Raw genomic sequence first — 24,566 nt, 5'->3', positions numbered from 1 at the left:
GAGCAATCATAGTGCCTAGTTTTAACATCACATCAAGGAAAGAGGTACTGAAGAGAGTAGGAAAGACGATCTTGAATTGCCTATACCACGTCTCTCTCATCGTCAGGCAGTGTGGCAGGAAGAGAGAATCTATGCACTTGTGGAGAAGGACAGCAAAGTGATTGGGGCACTTTGCATTGGAATTCCCTGCTCCCCTAACATAGCGGAAAGCAACACAGGGCAGAATTTGGCCAGTGCCCACAGAGGGAGCATTTAGACAAGCCCTAGCCAGAGGGGAATTGTCCATCCCAGCAGTCAGAACCTGACTTCCAGCTAGGCCCACCATCATTGGCTAAAGCACTCTGGGGTCCTAATGAATTTGAAAGGCAGTCTAGTCCACAAGGACCGCAATTCCCCGGCAAGTCCTGGTACTGTGCAGGGCTCACAGCCAGTGGATTCAGGGTGCACAAGATCCAGTGAGACACCAGCTGGGGTGGCCAAGGGAGTGCTTGCATCATCCCTCCCCCAACTTCAGGCAGTACAGCTCACAGCTCCAGGATAAGAGGGAAGAGCAAAGAGTACTTTGTCTTGCAACTTGGATACCAGCTCAGCCATTGTAAAATAAAGCACCAAGCAGAGTCCTAAAGCCCCCACTCCTGGCACTGTCTCCCAGATAACATTTTTAGACCGACACTGGGCCAGAAGAGAACCCACTGCCCTGAAGGAAAGGTTGCAATCCTGGCAGATTCACCACCTGCTGACTAAAGAACCCTTGGGCCTTGAATAAACATCAGTGGTAGCCAGTCTGTAGTCACCACGACCTTGGGCAAGACCCAGTATTGTGTTGGCTTCAGGTGTGACCCAGCACATTTCCACCTGTGGTGGCCACAGTGAGAGACACCTTCTGCTGGAGAAAAGGAGGAGGAAGAGTAAACATGACTTTGTCTTGCAACTTGGTGATATGGTTAGGCTTTGTGTCCCCACCCAAATCTCATCTTGAATTGTAATCCCCAGGTGCTGAGGGAGAGACCTAGTGGGAGGTGATTGGATCATGGGGGTGGTTTCCCCCACGTTGTTCTCATAATAGTGAATGAGTTTTCACAAGATCAGATGGTTTTGCAAGCGTCTGGTGTTTCCCCTGCTTGCATTTCTCTCTCCTGCCACCATGTGAAGGTCTTTGCTTCCCCTTCACCTTCCACCATGATTCTAAGTTTCCTGAGGCCTTCCCAAGCATGCGGAACTGTGAGTCAATTAAACCTCTTTCCTTTATAAATTACATTTTAAAGGGTAGTATTGTTATAGCAGTGTGAGAATGGACTAATAATACACTTGGGTATCCAGCTCAGCCACAGTCAAATAAAGTGTACCAAGCAGACTCCTAAAGTCCCTGATTCTAGACCTTAGCTCTTGGAGGGCATTTCTAGACCCATCCTGGGCCAGAAAGGAACCTGCAGCTCTGATGGGAGAGAACCAGGCTTGGTAGGACTCACCAACTGCTGACTAAAAACCCCTTGGGCCTTGAATAAACATCAGTGGTAGTCAGGGTATAGTCACCACTGGCCTGGGGCAGTGGTGCCCATGAGCAGACAGCCCTTCTGCTTGAGGAAAGAAAGGGGAAAAGCAGAGAGGACTTAGTCTTGCAATCTGGGTACCAGTTCAGCCCCAGTAAAATAAAGCACCAAACAAATTCCTAAAACCCCTGACCCCAGGCCCTCGCCCTTCAGTGGCATTTCTAAACCCACCCTAGGCCAGAAGGGAACTGCTTCACTGAAGGGGAAGACCTAGTCCTGGCAGGATTCATCATTTTCTCACTAAATAGTCCTTGGGGCTTGAATAAACATCAAGACTCTCAGGACTCTCACCAATAGGCCTTGGGTGAGACCTACATTTCACCTGTAAAACAGGTGAAAAAACACATTTCACCTGTAAAAACACATAAACACTGAAAAGGATGATAAAAGATATTCCATGCAAATGGAAACCAAAAAAGATCAGGAATAGCTATAATTATATTAGATAAAATAAATTTCAAGACAAAAACAAAGAAGGTCATGATATAAAAGGGATCAATTCATCAAGATGTAACAATTGTAAATACATGTGCTCCCAACACTGAAGCACCCAGATATATAAAACAAATATTATTAGAGCTAAACAGAGAGATAGACAACCAATACAGCAATAGTTGGAGATTTCAACATCCCACTTTCAACACTGAAAAGATCATCCAGACAGAAAATCAACCAAAAAATTATCTAAACTGAAGATAATTTTTTATCTAAACTAAAGACCAAATGGACCTAATAGTTTAGACTTTATCTAAACTAAAGACCAAATGGACCTAATAGATATTTACAGAACGTTTCATCCAACGGCTGAAGAATACACATTCTTCTCTTCACCACATAGATCATTCTCAAGAATGGGCCATATGTTAGGCTACAAAACAGATCTTTAAAAATTCAAAACTTTTGAAATCATATCAAGTATCTTCTCTGACTACAATGGAATAAAATCAAAAGTCAATAACAAGAGGAACTTTGGAAACTAGACAAACAATATGCCTCTGAATGACCAGTGGCTCAATGAAGAAATTAAGAAAATTCCTTGAAACAAATGAAAATTGAAACATAACATACCAAGACCTATGGGATACAGCAAAAGCAGTACTAAGAGAAAAGTTTACAGCAATAAGTGTCTATGTCAAAAAATTTTTAAAAAGAAAAAAAATTCAAATAAACAACCTAAAGATGCATCTTAAAAAACTAGAAAAGCAAGAGCAAATCAAACCCAAAATTCATAGAAGAAATAGTAAAAACAAGAGCAGGAAATAAATCACATTAAAATAAAAAAATAGAAAATACCAATGAAACAAAAAGTTGTTTTTTTGAAAAGTTAAACAAAATTGACAAACCATTAGCCAGACTCACTAAGATAAAGAGAGAGAAAACCCAAATAAATAAAATCAGAGATGAAAAAGGAGACATTACAACTGATACTGCAGAAATTTAAAGGATCCATTAGAGGCCATTATGAGAAATTATATGCCAGTAAATTAAAAAACCCAGAAGAAATGAATAAACTCCTAGACACATACAACCTACCAAGATTGAACCATGAAGAAATCCAAAACTTGAATAGACCAATAAGAAGTAGCAAGATCAAAGCCATAATAAAAAGTCTCCAAGCAAAGAAAAGCCTGGGACCTGATGGCTTCACTGCTAAATTTTGGCAAATATTTAAAGAACTAATATCAATCCTACTCAAACTGTTCCAAAAAATAGAGGACAAGGGAATACTTCCAAACTCATTCTACAAGTATTACCCTGATACTAAAACCAGACAAAGTGACATGAAAAAAAGAAAAGTACAGGCCAATGTATCTGATGAACATTGATGCAAAAATTCTCAACAAAATACTAGCAAGCCGAATTCAACATCATATTAAAGAGATCATTCATTATGACCAAATGGGATTCATCACAGAGATGCAAGGGTGGTTAAACATACACAATTCAAACAATATGATACACCATATCAACAGAATGAGAGACAAAAATCATACGATTATTTCAATTTATGCTGAAAAAGCATTTGATAAAATTCAACATCACTTCATGAAAAAAATCTTCAAAAACTGGGTATATAAGAAATATACCCCAACACACTAAAAGTCATATGTGACAGACCCACAGCTAGTGTTATACCAAACAGGGAAAAACTGAAAGCCTGTCCTCTAAGCTCTGGAATAAAACAAGCATGCCTAATTTCCCCACTGTCGTTCAACATGTACTAAAAGTCCTAGCTAGAGCAATCAGACGAGAGAAATAAAGGGCATCCAAATTGGAAAGAAAGAACTCAAGTTTTCCTTGTTTGGAGATTATATAATTATGTATTTAGAAAAACATAAAGATTTCACCAAAAAAAACTATTAAATATGATGAACAAATTCAGCAAAGTTGCAGGATAGAAAATCGATATACAAAAGTCATTAGCGTTTCTGTATGCCAACAGCAAACAATCTGAAAAAGAAATCTAGAAAATAATCCCACTTACAATAGTTACAAATCAAATTAAATACCTAGGAATTAACTTAATCAAAGAAGTAAAAGATGTCCACAATGAGAACTATAAAATGCAAGAAATTGAAGAGGATACACAAAAAATGGAAAGATATTTCATGTTCATGGATTGGAAGAATCAATACTGTTAAAATGTCCATTCTATTCAAAACAATCTACATATTTAATCCAGTCCCTATCAAAATACCAAGAACGTTCTTCACAAAAATAGAAAAAGTAATCCTAAAATTTGTAGGAAACCTAAAGAGACTCAGAATAGCCAGAGCTATCCTGAGCAGGAAAACACAAGACTCAAGAAATCACATTACCTGACTGTAGTCCATTCTCACGCTGTTATGAAGAAATACCTGAGACCGGGTAATTTATAAAGGAAAGAAGTTTAATTGACTCACAGTTCTGCATTGCTGGGGAAGCCTCAGGAAACTTCCAATCATGGCAGAAGGCAAAGGAGAAGTAGGCACCTTCTTCACAGGGCAGCAGCACAGAGTGAGTGCAAGCGGGGCAATGCCAAACGCCTATAAAACCATCAGATCTTGTGAGGCTCACTCACTCACTCTAACAAGAACAGCATGGGGGAAACCACTCCCATGATCCAATTACCTCCATGTGGTCCCCCCATTGACACATGGGGATTATGGGGATTATAATTCAAGATGAGATTTTGGATGGGGACACAGCCAAACCGTATCACTGACTTCGAATTGTACTACAAAGCTATACTAAAAGCCAAACCATACCACTGACTTCAAATTGTGCTACAGAGCTATACTAAACAAAACAGCATGGCACTGACATTAAAACACACACACACACACACACACACAGATCAATGGAACAGAATAAAGAAATCAAAAATAAATCTACGCATCTACAGTGAAATCATTTTCAACAAGGTGCCAAAAAAACACATTGGGAAAAGACAGTCTCTTCAATAAATGGGGCTGGGAAAGCTGGATATCCATATGCAGAAGAATGAAAATAGACCCCTCTCTCTCACCATATACAAAAATCAAATCAAAATGAATTAAAGACTTAAATCTAAGATCTGAAAGTATGAAACTACTAAAAGAAAAATTGGCGAAACTTTCCAGGACATTGGTCTGGGCAAAGATTTCTTAAGTATAATACCCCAAAAGCACAGGCAATCAAAGTAAAAAAATGGACAAATGGGATCACATCAAGTTAAAAAGCTTCTGCAAAGTAAAGGAAACAATCAACAAAGAAACAGCCCTCAGAATGGGAGAAAATATATGCAAACTATGTATCTGATAACGGATTAATAACCAAAATATACGAGGAGCTCAAACAACTCAATAGGAAAATATCTAATAATCTGATTTTAAAATAGGCAAAAGATCTACATAGATATTTCTCAAAAGAAGACATACAAATGGCAAACAGGTATATGAAAAGATGCTCAACATCATTGACCATTAGAGAAATGCAAACCAAAACTACAATGAGACATCATCTCACTCTCTTAAAATGGCTTTTAACCAAAAGACAGGCAATAATGAATGCTGGCAAAAGCATTGAGAAAGGGCAACCCTAACACCCTGTTGGTGGGAATGTGAATTAGTACAGCCACTATGGAGAACAGTATGGGGTTCCTCAAAAAACTGAAGATATAACTACCATATGATCCAGCAATTCCACCACTGGGTATATACTCAAAAGAAAGAAAATCAGTATATTGAAGACATATCTGCACTCCCATGTTTGTTGCAGCACTGTTCACGAGAGCCAACATTTGGAAGCAACCTAAGTGTCCACCAACAGATAAATGGATAAAGAAAATGTGGTATATATATGCAATGGAGTACTATTCTGCCATGAAAAAGAATGAGATCCTGTCACTTGCAACAACTTGGATGGAACTGGAGGTCATTATGTTATGTGAAATAAGTCAGGCACAGAGAGAAAAACTTTGCATGTTCTCACTCATTTGTGAGAACTGAAAATTAAAACAATTGAACTCATGGAAATAGAGGGTATAATGATGGTTTCCAGAGACTGGGAAGAGTATTGGGTAGGAGGCAGGGAATGGGGAAGGGTAATAGGTACAATGCAATGAATACGATCTAGTATTTTACAGCATGAAAGGGTGGCTATGGTCAACAATAATTTATAGTACATTTTAGAATAACTGAAAGAGTACAATTGGAATATTTATAACACAAAGAAATGATAAATGCTTGAGGCAATGGATAACCCACTTACCCTGATGTGATTATTACACATGTATAAAAATATCTCATGTACCTATATATATATATACACACACACACACACACACTACGTATCCATAAAAGTTAAAAATTTCCAAAAAGGAATTGCTCTCTGGAATATTAAAAAATGGCCTTTTAATGAGAAAATCCAAGAGTTAGTTCTTAGTGTTCATGTATTGCCTACTTCATGTATCTTTTAAGAGGGTCAAGTTAAATCAGATATATACAAAAATACTTTGAAAATTCAATGCTATAGTAGTGTTAGCTATTACTTGATTTATTACCCTGTAGTGTGTGACAATGTTCAGCACCCTTATTGTTTGAAAACTTTATATATCCTTGCCCTCTACCCTTCTACCTCTGTAGCTACTTATTCTCTGTATCCTTCAATGGCCATACCTCTTTATATCCTAAATGTAGGGTACATTCCAAAGCTTTGGAGGGTGCATGTATTCCCATGGGTTCCCAAATCTGTGTCTCCAGCCTTCACTCTCCTAAGCATCAAAACCATATTTCTCACTGACTCCTGGTAATTCTAGTTGAATGTCATATCATCAACAAAAATTCAGTATGTTAAAACAAGCATTTCTTTTCCAGTTTTTATAAACCCCAATATTCTATAGGTAAACTATTCTAGCAATGTTAAACCCTTTTTAGAATGATATGATGTATGAATTTCTTTTTAATTTTAATGCTAAAATATAGAATAGCAAAGACTCCTGAAATAACAACTGCACATACTAACCAAACTAATGTGCAGTTGGAAAGCTCAAGCTTTCCAATCACAGTAAAAACATGAATTTGTGTCAAAAACCAAAGCAGGCTATTGACATGACCACAGTAAAAACATCATAAAAAGAGCCCAGTCTACAAACTTTCTGAAAGAACTTCAAAATCTACCAGTTGTTCCTGTGCCACTATTAAACACTACTGAATAAGGTAACACGGACTGCGACGTTCCCTTATATCTTATTCAACCTTCAGTACCTACCTCAAGACAATAAAAAATACCTAATTCTACTCTTGACCAGGGGAGAGCAACCCTTAAGGTATGAGGGAACGACTCCAGCAAGTGATTGATAGAGGTCTCCCTAATTAGTTCCCAAATATCTTGCCCAGCATTCCCAGAATCCTGTATAATTTTCATAACTTATCATTTCCATCTAGAAGGTAGGGATAAAATATGAATCTTAATTGCAGTTACTCTAAGAGACATGTAAATATTGCTCCTATATAGATTTAACTCACTGACAAACATCTTTTTGAGCAAAGCAGGGAATAGCTTGCTGGCTAGGTGACAGAACATACAAACAATAGACATTGAAGTAAGAGATTAAATAAATACATATATAAATAATTCATCTTACTAAATAATTCACAGACCAAATAAGAATACAATTCATCCCTAAACTCTCTTATTGTTTCTTTTTTAACATATGAATTTGTGATTTGTATATAGAAACAAATGTATCACATTTATCAGGATTATCCTCCATTTACAATAGGGTTATTTGGAATAATCAAAATATTATAAACTCCATTAATACCTTACTTTTTTAAAAAAAATCTTCTCTTTGAAATATTTTTCATGATGGTCCTTTTATTTCAACTTTCTAAATAAATAAGAAATATTATTGAGAATCACATATAAGAAAACTGACTATTGTGATACTTGAGGTTAAAAGTATGCTTTAAAAATTTTTAAATGTAAAGAGAAACAAAACAAATATACTATCACTTGTGCTATTTCATATTTGTATTTGGTCACTTTTAGTATTTAATAGAAATCCTGGTTAATGCAATAAGAGATATGCAAAAGATGGAAGTAAGAGGTGTCACTCTTAGAAGAGGAAAATAAAATTATCATTGTTTGTCGATGATAGGTTTTTATATATGAAAAATCCAAAAGACTACATAAACAAAGTTTAGACATAATTAGAAAATTGGAATTGGCAGAATACAAGAGAATATATGCAAAAGTCAGTATCTTCCCTACATGCTAATATACTAGAAAAAAAATCACTTCCACAAAAATGGTACCAAAAAAAACCTTCAAAATAGTAAGGAATTATTTTAATTAAAATATGTATGAACTCCCTTTCCCCGAAAAGTATAAAACTTTACAGTAAGAAAAAAAGGATCTGATTAAATATACATTTGATCTTAGCCAAAAGGCCAAGAAGCAATGATTACATATAGATATTCTGTGGAGGCAGAAAAATTGATTAAAAGGCTATTGATAGATACTAGAGAGCTGAATTTTAAAATAGATATGAGGGCCGGGTGTGGTGGCTCACGCCTGTAATCCCAACACTTTAGGAGGCCAAGGTGAGAGGATCACTTGAGGTCAGGAGTTTGAGACCAGCCTGGCCAACATGGCGAAACCCCACTGTCTCTACTAAAATTACAATTAGCCAGGCATGGTGGTACACACCTGTAGTCCCAGCTACTTGGGAGACTGAGGCACAAGAATCACTTGAACATGGGAAGCAGAGATTGCAGTGAGCTGAGATCCTGCCACTGCACTCCAGCCTGGGCAACAGAGCAAGACTTCATCTCAAAAAAAAAAAAAAAAGGATATGAGAAGGCGAGTAGAGAGAGATTCATTTAAGAGGTAGAATTCACAGGATTTGGTGACCAATTAGATATGCAAGACAAAGTGAGCGAGGAATGGAGGAGAACTTTCAGGTTTTTGGCTTGATCAACTGAGAGGCAGCTTCATTTCAAGTACCGTCAAAATAGAAAGGTAATTGAGATGGGATTAACAAGTTCAATTTGGAGATACTGCTTATAAATGCTTATAAGACATTCAAATGAGAGATCTGGAAGGTGGTTAAAAATAATGAATAGACTTGGAACAGAAAATAATCAAGTCTAAGTAAAATAAATTATTTGTATAATCAGTAAAAAAAAAAAAAAAAAAAAAGGCACTTAACAAATTAAATAATCTTAAAAGACTACCAGCACACTTAAGATTCTTCCTATTAACATACCAAAATAAGACAGAAGAATAAAATGGTGAGAAAAGAGAATTTTGAATTTATGATCCATTCTGCAAGAACTTCTAAAATTTTTGCACTTAAAATCACGACCTGGCTTATTGATGACTATATTGTAAATGTTGTCTGCTCAACTAGGCAAAGTAGCACACATCCTGTAGACAGTAAAATTATAACAAACTATCAAATAAAATGTTATTGCAGAAATTATTAATCATTTTTTTTGCAGACCTGGAAGTGTTCCTAACCTGTTCATTTATCATTCTACATAAGAGATAAGATAAATAATCATTTAAAATTTGGATAAAATTACAGATCTAGATGAACATTGCACTGCTCTGTTGAATTCTCATGCAAAAGTAAGGAAAAATTACAGTGCAGACTTCTGCCTTCTTACAGCAATTCAATTCTCTGTGTTAGAAAATTGGCTCCCACAGTTAAACCCTATCTTCTCTTTGAGGTTATTGCTGATTCATGATTCTTGCAGTTAAAGCTTTTTCTAAAAGGCAAGGAAATTGAGGATTAGCTATTTTTGTATCAGATGACCTGGAGTTTCTCTATCACTTTGGTGATTTCTGAAATGAAATTTCCTAGGGCTTATATTGTAAGTTTAACATTCATAAAGAAATGTATCACTTGAACTTCTGAAAGCTAAAAAAAAAAAAAAAAAAAAAAAAAAAAAAAAAGGTGGGGGTTGGTCAGGAGATCTCTTCCTAGCAAGGCTTGGTATATGAAAGTATACAAAAGTCCAATGTCCAATTTGTAGTTTTGTAAGCATTTATCTTTCTATTAATGATGCCCACAGGGTAACAGATGTGATAAAATATTAAAACTTCTGGGCGGGTGCGGTGGCTCACACCTGTAATCCCAGCACTTTGGGAGGCTGAGGTGGGTGGATCACCTGCGGTCAGGAGTTCAAGATCAGCCTGGCCAACATGATGAAACACCCTCTCCACAAAAATACCAAAGTTAGCCGGGCATGATGGCGGGTGCCTGTAATCCCAGCTACTCGGGAGGCTGAGGTGGGAGAATCGCTTGAACCCGGGAGGCGGAGGTTGCAGTGAACCTAGATTGTGCCATTGCACTCCAGCCTGGGTGACAGAGTGAGACTCCATCTCAAAAATATATATATATATATATAAAATATATATAAACTTCTTTAGTATTAGTACAATAGATTTTGCTGTGGTTTCTTAATTTATGTTTGTAATTAATGAAATTAAAGTCAAAGATGAAACCAAACACATTACTTTTCTATGATTATAAAAGCCAGAATTCCTAACGTCTCATCCTGTCATTCATAAGAGTCTTTGGGATGGAAGCCAACTTCCGAAATTTCACAATGAAAACCAGTAAGACATCAATTCAATAAAAAAATATAAAAAACAACTTGTTGATGGTAACACAACAAAATTAGAGCAATTAACTGATTTCAAATTATTACATTTCTAAGTTATAAAAATCATTAAATTTAATAAAAATAGTGTTAGTCAGTGGAGGCTGAAAAGACACTATGAGATTTACGTCTCTTTCCACATTCTTTTTTGGCTCCACAAATACCTTTGCAGCAGAGTTGATATAGTCTGAATGTTTGTCCTCTCCAAATTTCATGTTGAAATGTATTCCCAATGTTGGAGATGGGGCCTGATGGGAAGTGATTGGACTGTGGGGGTGGATCCCTCATGGATGGCTTAGCACCATACCCTTGGTGATGAGTGAGTTCTTGCTCAATTCACATGAGATCTAATTGTTTTAAAGAGTCTGATACCTTGCTTTTCTCTCTCTTGCTCCTTGTCTCACCATATGGCATGACAACTTTCTTTCCACCACAATTGTAAGCTTCCTGAGGCCGTCACCAGAAGCAGATGCTGCAGCCATATTTGTGCAGCCTGCAGAACTGTGAGCCAATTAAACTTTTTTTATTTATAAACTACTCAGTCTCAGGAATTCCTTTATAGTGACACAAAAACGACCTAAGACAGAAAGTTGATGCCAAGATGTGAAGCATTCTGTACAGATACCTGAAGATGTGGAAGTGGCTCTGGAACTTGGTAAGGGGCAGAGGTTATAAGAGTATGGAGGCCTCAGAAGAAGACAGGAAGGGAAGATGAGGGAAAGTTTGGAATTTCTTGGAGACTGGCTAAATGGTTGTGGCCAAAATGCGGATAGAGATATGGACAGTGAAGGCCAGGCTGATGAGGTCTCAAATGGAAATGAGAAAGTTACTGGGAATTGGAGTGAAGATCACCCCTGTTATGCCCTAGCAAAGAACTTAGCTGCACTGTGTCCATGTCCGAGGAATCTGTGGAAGTTTGGACTTAAGAGTGATGACTTAGAGGTATCTGGCAGAAGAAATTTCTAAACATCTAAGCATTCAAAAAGTGACATGACTGCTTCTAACAGGCTATTATCAGATGTGGTAGCAAAGGAATAAAGTTGGAACTTATATTTAAAAAGGAAGTAGAGCATAAAAGTTTGAAACATTTGCAGCCTGGCCCTGTGGCAGAGAAAGAATTTAAGCAGGCTGTGGAGCAATCACTTGCTAGAGAGATTAACTTGACTAAAAGACAGCCAAGTGCTATTATCCAGGACAATGGGAATAAGGCCTCAAAGGCATTTCAGAAGTCTTTCAGATAGCCCCTGCAATTACAGGCCCATAGGCCTAGGAGGAATGAATGATTTCAGGGAGCAAGCCCAGGGCCCCACCACCCTGTTCAGCCTCAAGACACTGCTCCCTGTATCTAAGCTGCTCTGGCTCCAGCCTTGGTTCAGAGAGGCCCAGGTACAGCTTGGGCTGCAGCTCCAGAGTGTGCAAGCTGTCAGCCTTGGTGGCTTCCACAGGGTGTTAAGTCTGCAGACGCTCAGAATGCAAGTATGAAGGAGGCTTGACAGCTTCCACCTGGATATCAGGGGATATATGAAGAAGCCTGGGTGCCCAGACAGAAGACTGCTACAGGTGTGGAACACTCACAGATAAACTCTACTATGGTAATGCTGAGGGGCAGTGTGGGGTTGGAGCCCCCACAGGGTCTCCCCTGGGGCACTGCCTCGTGGAGCTGTGGGAAGAGGCCGTCACCCTCCAGACTCCAGAACGGTAGATTCACCAGCAGCTCGCACTCCCTGTCTGGAAAAGCTGCAAGCACTCAACTTCAACCCATGACAACCGCCATGTGGGCTGCACCCTGCAAAGCCACGGAGGCGAAGCTGCCCAAGACCTTGGGAGTCCACCCCTTGCACCAGTGTGCTCTGGATGCAGGACATGGAGTCAAGTATTATGTTGGAACTTTAAGATTTAATGCCTGGTCTGCTGCATTTCAAACTTGCATGGGGCCTATTACTCCTTTCTTTTGGCCAATTTCTCCCTTTTGGAATGGGAATGTTTCCCCCGTGCCTGCACTGCCATTGTATCTAGGAAGTAAATAACTTGTTTTTTATTTTGCAGGAGCAGAGGTGGAAGGAATTTGGCCTTGAATTTCAGATAAGACTTTGGACTTTGGGATTTTTGAGTTAAGGCTGGAATGAATTAAGACTTTGGGGACGGCCGGGCGCGGTGGCTCAAGCCTGTAATCCCAGCACTTTGGGAGGCCGAGACGGGCGGATCACAAGGTCAGGAGATCGTGACCATCCTGGCTAACACAGTGAAACCCCGTCTCTACTAAAAAATGCAAAAAAAAAAAAACTAGCCGGGCGGGTTGGCGGGCGCCTGTGGTCCCAGCTACTCGGGAGGCTGAGGTAGGAGAATGGCATAAACCCGGGAGGCGGAGCTTGCAGTGAGCTGAGATCTGGCCACTGCACTCCAGCCTGGGCGACAGAGCAAGACTCCGTCTCAAAAAAAAAAAAAAAAGACTTTGGAGACTATTGCAAAGGCATGATTATATTTTGAAATGTCAGAAGGATGTGAGATTTGGGAGGCTAAGGGTGGAATGATATGATTTGGATGTTTGTCTCCTCCAAATCTCATGTTGAAATGTGATTCCCAATAATGGAGATGGGGCCTGGTGGGAAGTGATTGGATTGTGGGGGTGGATCCCTCATGGTTGGCTTAGCACCATCCCCTTCATGATGAGTGAGTTCTTGCTCAGTTACTTCACATGAGATCTAGTTGTTTAAAAGAGTCTGTCCAGGACCTGACCTCCCCCTTGTCTCCTTTACTGCCTCTCTTGCCATGTGACATGCTGGTTCCCCTTCCCTTCCACTATGATTGTAAGCTCCCTGATGCCCTCACCAGAAGCAGATGTTAGAGCCATGCTTGTATAGTCTGCAGAACTGTGAGTCAATTAAAACTCTTTTCTTTATAAATTACCTAGTATTCTTCTGTTACAATGCAAGAAAGGCCTAAAACAAGAGTATCATTTAACATGACGGTTAAATGCAAGTTCATGCAATTCCCCAGACATTTGTAGAAACTAGAACACCACACAAATTTTTGTTTATCTGTTTGTTTTTCAGAGACAGGGTCTCACTCTTTCACCCAAGCTGAAGTGCAGTGACATGATGACAGCTCATTACAGTCTCGAACTCCTGGGTTCAAGCGATCCTCCTGCTTCTGCCTCTTGAGTAGCTAGGACTACAGGCATGTGTCTCTAAGGCTCGGCTAATTATTATTGTTGTTATTATTATTATTATTATTATGTGAAGACAGGGTCTCACTATGTTGCTCAGGCTGCTCTTGAATTCTTGGCCTCAAGCAATCCTCCTGCCTCGGCCTCCCAAAGCACTGGAATTACAGGCATGAGCCACTGCGCTTGGCCTAAACAAATTTCTAAATCAGTTCTGCGGGCACAAGACTAAGCGAGATCCCTGAATCAGCAAAGACTTCTTTTTGGCACAATTTTCAATCACCTTGGTTACTTCTGTCACATGCCATTTGGTTTCAGGAGTGCTAGCAAAATAAAACCACAGAAAAATTTCTAGCATGTGGAAATGGTTACACAATGCATATCCTAGTATATAGTAACATATCTTTAATTGTGATCCAGTCAGAAATTTGGTTCCCTTTAATTTTCCCCTGGCTCTTGTTAGAAATATTTCTTTTTTTTTTTTTTTTTTTTTTTTTTTTTTTTTTTTGAGACGGAGTCTCGCTCTGTCGCCCAGACTGGAGTGCAGTGGCGCGATCTCGGCTCACTGCAAGCTCCGCCTCCCGGGTTCACGCCATTCTCCTGCCTCAGCCTCCGGAGTAGCTGGGACTACAGGCGCCCGCCACCTCGCCCGGCTAGTTTCTTTTTGTATTTTTAGTAGAGACGGGGTTTCACCGTGTTAGCCAGGATGGTCTCGATCTCCTGACCTCGTGATCCGCCCGCCTCGGCCTCCCAAAGTGCTGGGATTACAGGCTTGAGCCACCGCGCCCGGCCTAGAAATATTTCTAAATGTATTAATGCAGTTTCCTTCCTTAGCAGATCTGAATTCAGACCAAAATCCAATTTTATCTTTATCTCAGTTCATCTATTGTCACACAGTATGATGACACCTTTCTGAACTCTCTTATAGCAATGTTTCTTAAAGGATGCTCTTCCAGACTTAATTTGAATTAGGATTCTAGGTCCAGAATTAAGGACTCATTCACAGTTATGATGTAATTAAGGCAACAATAGCATTTTGTAAAAATAATCTATTAAAAATATGGTACCAGCTACCCTTTATTGTTATTAGGTTATGTTAGAATTAGAATTTAACTTAACAATTCTTTACTTAGTTCAGTGGAATACAGCAGTATTTCAGTGTACTACAAAAAACATTATGACTTCCACGTATTGCATTAACTGGCAAGTTTAAAAATTAACTGGTATCTTGTTTTCCAAAATCAAAACGTAGGAACAAGTGGTGTGACAAAAGATTTTCTGATCTGTGAATTTATTTAAGTCTTTGAAAGGCAACAAAACTAAATCACCTACTCCTCTCAGGACCAGTTCCCAAGTCATCACGTCCTGCTCCTGTAGATCAAGAAAGATTTGGGCCCACTTCTCTATCTTGGGACTTCTGGTACATGAAAACTAATGTGGAAACAGGTTACAAAAACTATCATACTGTATTTTGAAAATTTACATCTAACACACACCATGCAATGTAGTTTTGTTACTCAAAAGTAAATTACAAGATTTATAAAAATACATTAATTCTTAGAGCAACCACTGGCCAGGAGGTCCAGAAACTTGAAACAATTAAGTACTGTAATGCCTTTTATTCAAACCTGAAGATGTACCTCTGTGTCTATACTCATAACCTCAATTAGACAGGAAGTCAACCGGGAGGCCCTTTCTGAAAGTGAAGCCAAAAAACCCTCACATCCACTTCCCCATCTAAGCCGCAGTGACCACTCTCCAACATAATCCCTCAACTATAGCTGGATGGAGTTCTTGTTTACACTCCCTGGCATCTCCATCCTTTAATTTTTACAACTTCCCCGCAACTGGATAGCATTCCGTGTTTCAAAGGCTGATTCAAACTCCACGTCTTCCAGGAAGTTTTTCCTAACTCTGTCTCTTGATCTCCAACAGCACTTGTAGTTCGTAATGTGAATTTTGTTCATTACATTCTACCTTGCAAGTTCATCTTTCTGCTTGTCCTAATGTGAAGACCAGGACTAGGGCAAGGTGTTCAGCACACACAGTAAGCACTGAATTAATAATATGCCGACCCGTATTGATACAAATCAAACACTGCTCTCGAGTGATTTTCTTTTTTTTTTTTTTTTGAGACGGAGTCTCGCTCCGTCACCCAGGCTGGAGTGCAGTGCCCGGATCTCGGCTCACTGCAAGCTCCGTCTCCCGGGTTTACGCCATTCTCCTGGCTCAGCCTCCCGAGTAGCTGGGACTACAGGCGCCCGCCACCTCGCCCGGCTAGTTTTTTTGTATTTTTTAGTAGAGACGGGGTTTCACCGTGTTAGCCAGGATGGTCTCGATCTCCTGACCTCGTGATCCGCCCGTCTCAACCTCCCAAAGTGCTGGGATTACAGGCTTGAGCCACCGCGCCCGCCTCGAGTGATTTTCAATTGTACTCGTTCCCAAATTGGCTAACGAACGGGTCGGCCAGGCCCCCGGACTACAAGTCCCAGCTGCCTGCGCGGACCCGGCTCCCGTTATCCCAGCCCTGCGTGTTCTCCCCATGGAGCAGAGCTCCACAAAAGTGCGGGAATGTCTGACAGGGAAGCATCAGAGAAGCCTTCACCAGCAGCCCGACATTCACCTGGACGCACAGTGCACTTTTCTTAACGTCTGGGCAGCGAAGGCAGGGCACACCATCTACCGCAGGCTAGGACGATCACCAACCGCCCCACCGCACCCTGCGCCCGCCCCACGGCACCCGCCGGCTGCAAGTCACGGCGACCCAGGAGCATGCGTGCTGCGACCCCTGGCCTGCCAGCAGGAGCGGAGCGCGCGCCTGGGGGAATCTTCGGTGCGCCAAGTCTGTTCGCCGCCCGGGTCTATCACCCCCGCCCCTCGCCTCTGCCCGCGCGCGTGTGAGTTGTAGCGTCCCCTGGGTTCTGTTCTGGAGGAGGCCTGAGAGCGGGGTTGCCTGGGGGGTGGGGCCCTCACCCCTCTCGTCGTGGTGAAGAGGCGTATACCCAGCGGGTGAGTACCGGCCGCGAGCTCCCGGTTGAGCTGGCGTCCCCAGGGAGGACGCTGCGGGGCGCCGCCGTGGGAAGAGCGTGGAGGACGCAGCGTGGAGGCGCGAGGCCGTAGGACGCCAGCCAGCCAGTTGCGCGGGTTGCGGCGCACTGGGACCTACTTTATGCTTTCCGTCGTCCCTGCCTTGCTAGGAAAAGAGGTGAGCTTTGACTTCGGGTGATTCCTTTGTGACTTACAAAAGAGCCCCCTAAATATGCAAGCGGTTCCTTTTATTTCCAGAGCTTGCTGTTAGCCTACTAATGTACTATGTTTAAAGTATTAAAATAGGGCAGGCCAGACACGCTCACCCACGTGTCGTCATTCATTGCTTAATAAACAGAGCATAGCCCTCGTTGTTTTTCTTTTTCCCATTGCCTCGCTCCGAGTTAGAATAACGAGATAAACTAAACGTGATGCGGTTGGGAACTTGTTCAGGGAAACCGGCTGGGACGAACTTCGGAAACTTGCTAGTGTGGAGAGCCGCACAGTGGTGGTTTGTATGCTTTCACTCATTCGAGCCTTCCACGGTGTTTAACTGCGTTCTGTGTCAGGCATTGTGCCCCAGCAGTCGTTCTGTGTAAACCTTCCATGCATTTTTAAGCTTTGCTCTTATTTTCTTTCTAAATGTACATGTTAATAACAGGGAATAAACTATTAACATCTTTATTCTGATATTCATTAATTGACTACATTTCTTAGAATTGTCTTTATTTTTTAATAGCGTAGTGACCAAAACTAGTCGCTAGTGTTCAACCTTAGTAAGCAAAATAAAGTCCCAGTGTTTCTGACAGCTTGGCACTGAAACAATGTTAGAGTTTCATTTGAGACCATAAATCCCACCCTCCCTATAGTTTCTGTCATACTCGGTAACCACCCAGATAATTTATCCCTTCTCGCAGCATCATTCCCACACCTTCTCCATCTGCTAATCATCTCACTATCCACCTTCGTCTGGAAACTGGAAACTCTTTCTCTAGACTCCCCATATGTAAACCCCTCTATATCTTTATATCTTCTTGTTCACAGAACATTCCTCCTTGTGATATTGGGTACCTGGCTCTCTCCTGAAGACGCTGCTTTCCCAGCAATTCACCACAGCGAAAGTCTGCCACCGCCCCCGCGGCGCAGGTGGTATCTGTATTTGTTGTCTTATGGCCATTGCTAGGCCATTCCATTCCACCCTTGTAAACCTTAGCAGAAACTCTTCTCTAATGAGCCCTTTTCCCTCTCCTCACTGTTATTTACCAGCTGCCTGGTCACTCATGTTCATTAAGGAATTTAGTACCCAACTCAGTTTTTTTTTTTTTTTTTTTTTTTTTTTGGGACGGAGCCTCTATCAGCCCAGTTTGGAGTACAGTGGTGCAATCTTAGCTTGCCGCAACCTCCGCCTCCCAGTTTATCCTGTAATGACAGTAGCATTTACAGAAAGTTTCTGTTGGAAATAGAAAAAAAAAAAAAAACATGGAAAATATATGAGTATAGAAGAAAAACAATTGAAATTTCACTTTTAAAATAATGATATATTCTCTTTAAGACACCATTTTCCTTCTCCCTGTCGCTTCAAAAAAAATCAGAATAACACTACATGTAAAAGTTTTGCGATGTGATCTTTATGTAACATTTTGAGGATTTTTCCTTATTAAATAGTCTTTGTGGCCTGGCATGGTGGCTCATGCCTATGATCCAAGGACTTTGGGAGGCCAAGGTGGGAGGATCACTTGAGGCCAGAAGTTCAAGACCAACCCGGGCAACAACATAGCAAGACCCTGTCTCCCACACACACACACAAAATTAATACCTGAGAAGGGTAGTGCCTACCTGTAATCCTAGCTACTTGGGAGCCTGAGGAAGGAGGATCCCTTGAGCCCAAGAGTTCAAGGATACAGTGAGCTATGATTGCACCATTGCATCCCATCCTAGATGACAAAGTGAGACCTCATTTAAAAATATAATCAATTAGCCAGGCGTGGTGGTGGGCACCAGCTACTCAGGAGGCTGAGGCAGGAGAATGGCATCAACCCAGGAGGCGGAGCTTGCAGCGAGCCGAGATCATGCCACTGCACTCCAGCCTGGGCGACAGAGCGAGACTCTGTTTCAAAAATAATAATAACCATCTTTGAGAAATGTGATTTTTAACAGTAACATGATATTCCAATGTGTTTCTATTATACATAATGGTGCAGTGAATGTTACGCCCAAACTCTTTTTCCCCAGTATTTCTGATATTTGCCTTAGGATAATTTCCAAGACATGAAATCACTGAGGCAAAGGATGTGAATATGTTTAGGCTCTTTGTACAGCTCTAGTTAGTTAAAAGCTTTGACAATGTTCTTATGCTATGAAATTGTCACCAATTCTTCTTATTGTCTTATGTTTTTTCTCTTCCTTCTTTGTTCTATGTTTAATGTTAACATTTTATCTGTATTTTGTAACCTTATTTTTCATTTTTCATCATAGACGGTAAATCAGAGACTTACTCCAACCCCGAAGTTTATACTGAAAGACTTGATTAGCGTAATAAAAGAACTAAATGAGGAGCTTGGATTAATTATTGATTTAACATACACCAAGATATTATGAAGTTAAGGTAAAGTTGCAAATGTATATTGTTATCATGGGTAGGTCTTAAAATAGAAAGTTTGTTTTTTGTTGTTGTTTTGTTTTTTTAAGACAGAGTCCTGCTCTGTCACTCAGGCTGGAGTGCAGTGGCACAATCTCGGCCCACTGCAACCTCCGCCTCCCGAGTTCAAGTGATTCTCCTGCCTCAGCCTCCTGAGTAGCTGGGATTACAGGCGCCCACCACCATGCCTGGCTAATTCTTGTATTTTTAGTAGAGAAAGGGTTTTGCCATGTCGGCCAGGGCGGTCTCAAACTCCTGACCTCAGATGATCTGCCCACCTCGGCCTCCCAGAGTGCTGGGATTACAGGCGTGAGGCACCACACCTGGCGAGAAACTTTTTTTTAATACTGCACTTAGAAAGTGAAGTAAGATATTCTCTTGGTTATTTTAATATAAATTTCAGAATTGCCCATGAATAATCTCTTAGCAACGTTTTTAGTCCTTCATATAATCATACAGTATTCTTTTTCTAAAAACCATGGGTTGTGCAAAGAGGGAAAAAACACTGAACTTTATCCTTTTTAAAAAGCAAAATAACTAGAAGGAAATGTAGTTGCAAATAGGAAAAGTGAAAAAGGGGCAGAGAAACAAAAGGAGGGAAAGACAGCAATATGATGAAAACAGAAGAGATAAAAATGTAAGTGAGATGGGTATTACAACAGTAGTTTTTGAACTTTAAAAGGGAAATCTTTCAATTAAATCTTACTCCGAAACCCGTTATAGAAAGCAGATATGGTAAGTGGGGAGTTGTGTTGGTTGAAGCAGGGGATTGAGGATCCAGACTCAGTTCACTTGACATCATAATTATTCTCCTTCCTTCACTTTCCATCCACAGGCCAAGGGGCAGAAGGACACTCTGGAGAGCAGAATTTTAAAACCCTTCTCCAGAGGAAAATAATTCTTAGACCTTATGAAAAAACTAAAAATTGCAGTGACAAGATATGAAAGCATCCGTCTTAGCAGTTCATGTGAAAAAGCAGGGAATTTTACTAGATGCAGTATGATGCAGCTGATTAAAAAGTTAATGCACTTTTAAAGTTTGATATTCTAAAGTTCCAGATTTAAGTCAAAGGAAACGGTAGTTTTACTATACATGTGGATGGTTCTGCCATTTTTCAAGTGTTGAGTTCAATTATGGTACTACATTTTTTATTTAGGTTTTTTTTTTTTTTTTTGAGATGGAGTCTCACACTGTCGCCCAGGCTGGAGTGCAATAGTGTGATCTTGGCTCGCTGCAAGCTCCACCTCCCGGGTTCACGCCATTCTCCTGTCTCAGCCTCCCAAGTAGCTAGAACTACAGGCGCCCGCCACCACACCCGGCAAATTTTTTGTATTTCTAGTGGAGACGGGGTTTCACTGTGTTAGCCAGGATGGTCTCGATCTTCTGACCTCGTGATCCACCCACCTCGGCCTCTCAAAGTTTTGGAATTACAGGTGTGAGCCACCGTGCCCAGCCTATAATACTACATTTTAAATCACTAAAAATTCAAGAGGGATAATGACTGAGTCTCATGTCTCCTGTAATATAGTAGTAAATCAGTTTAAGTTATTTCCAGACTTCAGTTTTTGACCTCCACAAAGACAGCAATTAGAAATCGATTTTCTGAGGTCCCCTTTGGCTCCAAAATGCAATGAGTAAAGTTTTCATTGACCCTGCTTACTGCCTTTATAGAAATAAATTTCCAATATGCAGAAAGAGAATGCAGAGAATCTTAAATGGGACATAATCACTACAGTTGTTTGTATTTGGAGTATATGGAATTAGGTAGCCAATGCCACCTGTAGCCAATGGCAACAAGGTGGATTTTTTTTTTATTGTTTATACTTTTACAACCTTAATTTTAAGGGATAAGAGACCATTTTCAGCTTAGGTGTTGATAGTGCTAGAGTTTCAAAATGTGGAATATGTGATAAAGAATTTTTATGTAAAATTGGACATAGTAGTATTAAAACCAGAGCTAGACAGTAAAGAAAGCAGTAAAAACTAGATTTTACTCAGGAACTATTGCAATAAAGGAAGGGACTTGAGTATAGAACTGTGCTCAGTTCTGAAAACAACAAGAATAAGGGGGGATTTATACCAAGGAACAGAGTGGGGTCAGTGGATGGAAAATTCCTAGGAGGAAACATCAAGGTCAGAGGGAATTCTGGTTAAACAGATCTAACAGGATTCTTGCCGAAGGCAGGCCAGGATGATTGGACAACACCTGGGGGGCAATGGGGGATGAGGAATTTGATCGGCTATTGAGGGAGGTCAGATATGAGGATGGGGATTCTTACAAAACTGACTTAACAGGATTCTTGCTCTTGATGACAAGGCCCGAGTACCGGGCCTAATAGAAAATGGGCTCAAAGGAACCTGACTAAATTTTGCTTAAGGAGAGTCTTTGTCAGTTGTCATCATACTTAAATTGCTTATTTTTGCCAAGTATCTCTTACCAAAGCTTTATAAGAATTTAATTGTGCTTCTCATTATGAGAACAGATAAAAGAAAAGGCTATTAAAAGAAAAGGAATTGTTACTAGCCAATTCATAAAGTAGGAGAGAGTTCTTAGACCCAAGATTTCAGAGTAGAAAAAAAAAAAAGACACCACAGGGACCAGATTAACCCTCCCACCTGAAACAACAAAAGAAAGGTGAAGAAAATATATGAAACAACAATTTCCAAGAAGTTGGATATCAGGCAACGAAGGACAGTGATCTCTGAGAAATGTCCCAGCTTGCTGCCTTGAAAGAGATTCCAGGTCATGGTGCAGAAAGTGGGAATCATGAAGGAGCCAGTCACTGCCAAGTTAAGGGGACAGAAGTGAGACGCCTGGGAAACCAAGGCAGCTAGCACTGGTCAAGAGAGCACTGCCCAGGGAGAGTATTCTGGAGTACTCTTTCCCCAGCCTCAGGTGCTTTCCTGGAATACAGAAGGTTTCCCTGCATTTCAGGAAAGTACCTGAGGCTGGAGAAAGAGCTGCTCTAGAAGGTTAGAGGGGACAGTACTTGGAGCTCACATAGGGCTGGCAATAGTGACTTTTCCCACCAGCTATTATGAGGTTATGGAAAACCTCATAATTCACAGGATACTGGGTAGCATTCAGAAGGGCCTTGTCTCAATAGTGGGGAATAATGAGCCCTAGACTAAACATTACTCTGATCTTACCTAATAAGTCTTAACAGCAAGACCTGAAAGGATCAAACTGTTTCCAAGTAACCGCCTCCTGAAACAAAGCTCAAGAGTATTTGTAGGAATCCAAAAAAGATACAGTCCTATGAGTTTGGGTTACTTTTCTTCTTCTAATTTTTCTGTTTCGAGGTTGCATGGGATAATGAAAAAAGTATTAGACTGGAAATCAGGAGAGCTGAGTTTTTGTCTACCGACTTACCATGTGACCATGGTCAAGGTTTTCTTTTTTCTTGTCACAAGTGACCCCAGTACATGGAGGGATTTGGATCAAACAAATTCTGAAGAATTCTTAAACTCTAAAATGAAATTGTCTTTAGGCCTTCTATATTTTCTCAAAAGAATCAGGAACACTAAAATGCAGAAAAGATTACTTGATTCTACTTAGTTTTACTAATTGTTTTATCAAGCATAAGGGATTCTAATTTGTTACAAAAATTTAAATCACTTAAAATCAATTTGTGAATTTCTCTTAAAGTTAGTCATTTGCTGGATAAACCAAATTATATATAACATTTATCCATTTTAATACTTTTTTATTTCAATAGTTTTGGGGAACAGGTGATGTTTGGTTACATGCAAAAGTTCTTTAGTGGTGATTTCTGAGATAGTGGTGCACCTATCACCCAAGCAGTGTACACTGTACCCAATGTATAGTCTTTTATTCCTCCTCCCTCTCCCAGCCTTTCCCCCAAGTCCCCAAAGTTCATTGTATCATTCTTATGCCTTCTTATGTCCTCATAGCTTAACTCCCACTTATGAGTGAGAACGTACGATGTTTGGTTTTCCATTCCTGAGTTACTTCACTTAGAATAATGGTCTCCAATTCCATCCAGGTTGCTACAAATGCCATTATTTCATTCCTTGTTATGTCTGAGTAGTAGTCTATAGTGTGTGTGTGTGTGTGTATACATATATATATATATATATATATACATACCACATTTTCTTTATCCACTCGATGATGGGCATTTTTACTGGTTCCATATTTTTGCAGATTTTGCAATTGTGAATTGCGCTGCTATAAACATGCGTGTGCAAGTATCTTTTTTGTATAATGACTTCTTTTCCTCTGGGTAGATACCCAGTAGTGGGATGGCTGGATCAAATGGTAGTTCTACTTTTAGTTCTTTAAGGAATCTCCACAGTTTTCCATAGTGGTTGTACTAGTTTACATTCCCACCAGCAGTGTAAAAGTGTTGCCTTTTCACCACATCCACACCAACATCTTTTTTTTTTTTTTTAATTTTTTAAATTATGGCTATTCTTGCAGGAGTAAGGTAGTATCACATTATGGTTTTGATTTGCATTTCCCTGATAATCAGTGATGTTGAGCATTTTTTCATATGTTTTTTGGCCATTTGTATATCTTATTTTGAGAATTGTCTATTCACGTCCTTAGTCCACTTTTTGATGGGACTGTTTGTTTTTTCTTGCTAATTTGTTTGAGTTCCTGTAGATTCTGGATATTAGTCCTTCATTGGATGCATAGTTTGCAAAGATTTTCTCCCACTCTGTGAGTTGTCTGTTTACTGTGTTGATGATGATGATGATGATGATGATTTTGCTGTGCAGAAGCTTTTTAGTTTAATTAAGTCCCATCTATTTATCTTTGTTACATTTGCTTTTGGGTTCTTGCTTATGAGGTCTTCGCCTAAGCCAGTGTCTAAAAGGGTTTTTCCAATGTTATCTTCTAGAATTTTTATGGTTTGAGGTCTTAGATTTAAGTCTTTGATCCATCTTGAATTGATTTTTGTATAAGGTAAGAGATGAGGATCCAGTTTCATTCTTCTACATGTGGCTTGCCAATTATCCCAGCACAATTTGTTGAATAGGGTATCCTTTCCCCACTTTATGTTTTTGCTTTGTTGAAGATAAGTTG

General features: G+C 40.1%; 3 protein-coding genes across 6 annotated transcripts in view; 1 reads left to right on the top strand and 2 right to left on the bottom strand.

Annotated features, from left to right (window-relative positions):
* Positions 1–16,898, bottom strand: part of CC2D2B (coiled-coil and C2 domain containing 2B) — a 131,147-nt gene extending 114,249 nt beyond the window's left edge. The window contains exon 1 of the mRNA XM_077946938.1: positions 16,821–16,898. The gene's annotated coding sequence lies outside the window, so the exon portion shown is untranslated. The remainder of the gene's footprint in view (positions 1–16,820) is intronic.
* Positions 16,262–24,566, top strand: part of LOC114670014 (uncharacterized) — a 152,597-nt gene continuing 144,292 nt past the window's right edge. The window contains exons 1-3 of one of the 2 annotated variants that reach the window (XM_077946973.1): positions 16,262–17,052; positions 17,919–18,020; positions 19,350–19,479. In XM_077946973.1, the coding sequence (XP_077803099.1) occupies positions 16,390–16,755 (366 nt within the window). In that variant the 5' untranslated portion in view covers positions 16,262–16,389 and the 3' untranslated portion in view covers positions 16,756–17,052; positions 17,919–18,020; positions 19,350–19,479. The remainder of the gene's footprint in view (positions 17,053–17,918; positions 18,021–19,349; positions 19,480–24,566) is intronic. The other variant, XM_077946972.1, reaches the window with a different exon arrangement.
* ENTPD1 (ectonucleoside triphosphate diphosphohydrolase 1) overlaps positions 17,584–24,566 on the bottom strand; it is a 205,866-nt gene continuing 198,883 nt past the window's right edge. For all 3 annotated transcript variants that reach the window (XM_077946959.1, XM_077946961.1, XM_077946963.1), the window contains one exon: positions 17,584–18,324. In XM_077946959.1, the coding sequence (XP_077803085.1) occupies positions 18,289–18,324 (36 nt within the window). In that variant the 3' untranslated portion in view covers positions 17,584–18,288. The remainder of the gene's footprint in view (positions 18,325–24,566) is intronic.

Source organism: Macaca mulatta, chromosome 9, assembly GCF_049350105.2.
Source record: "Macaca mulatta isolate MMU2019108-1 chromosome 9, T2T-MMU8v2.0, whole genome shotgun sequence".
Classification (NCBI taxonomy): Eukaryota; Metazoa; Chordata; class Mammalia; order Primates; family Cercopithecidae; genus Macaca; species Macaca mulatta.
The sequence above is the reverse complement of the archived record's forward strand: the minus strand, read 5'-3'. Positions and strand labels throughout refer to the sequence as shown.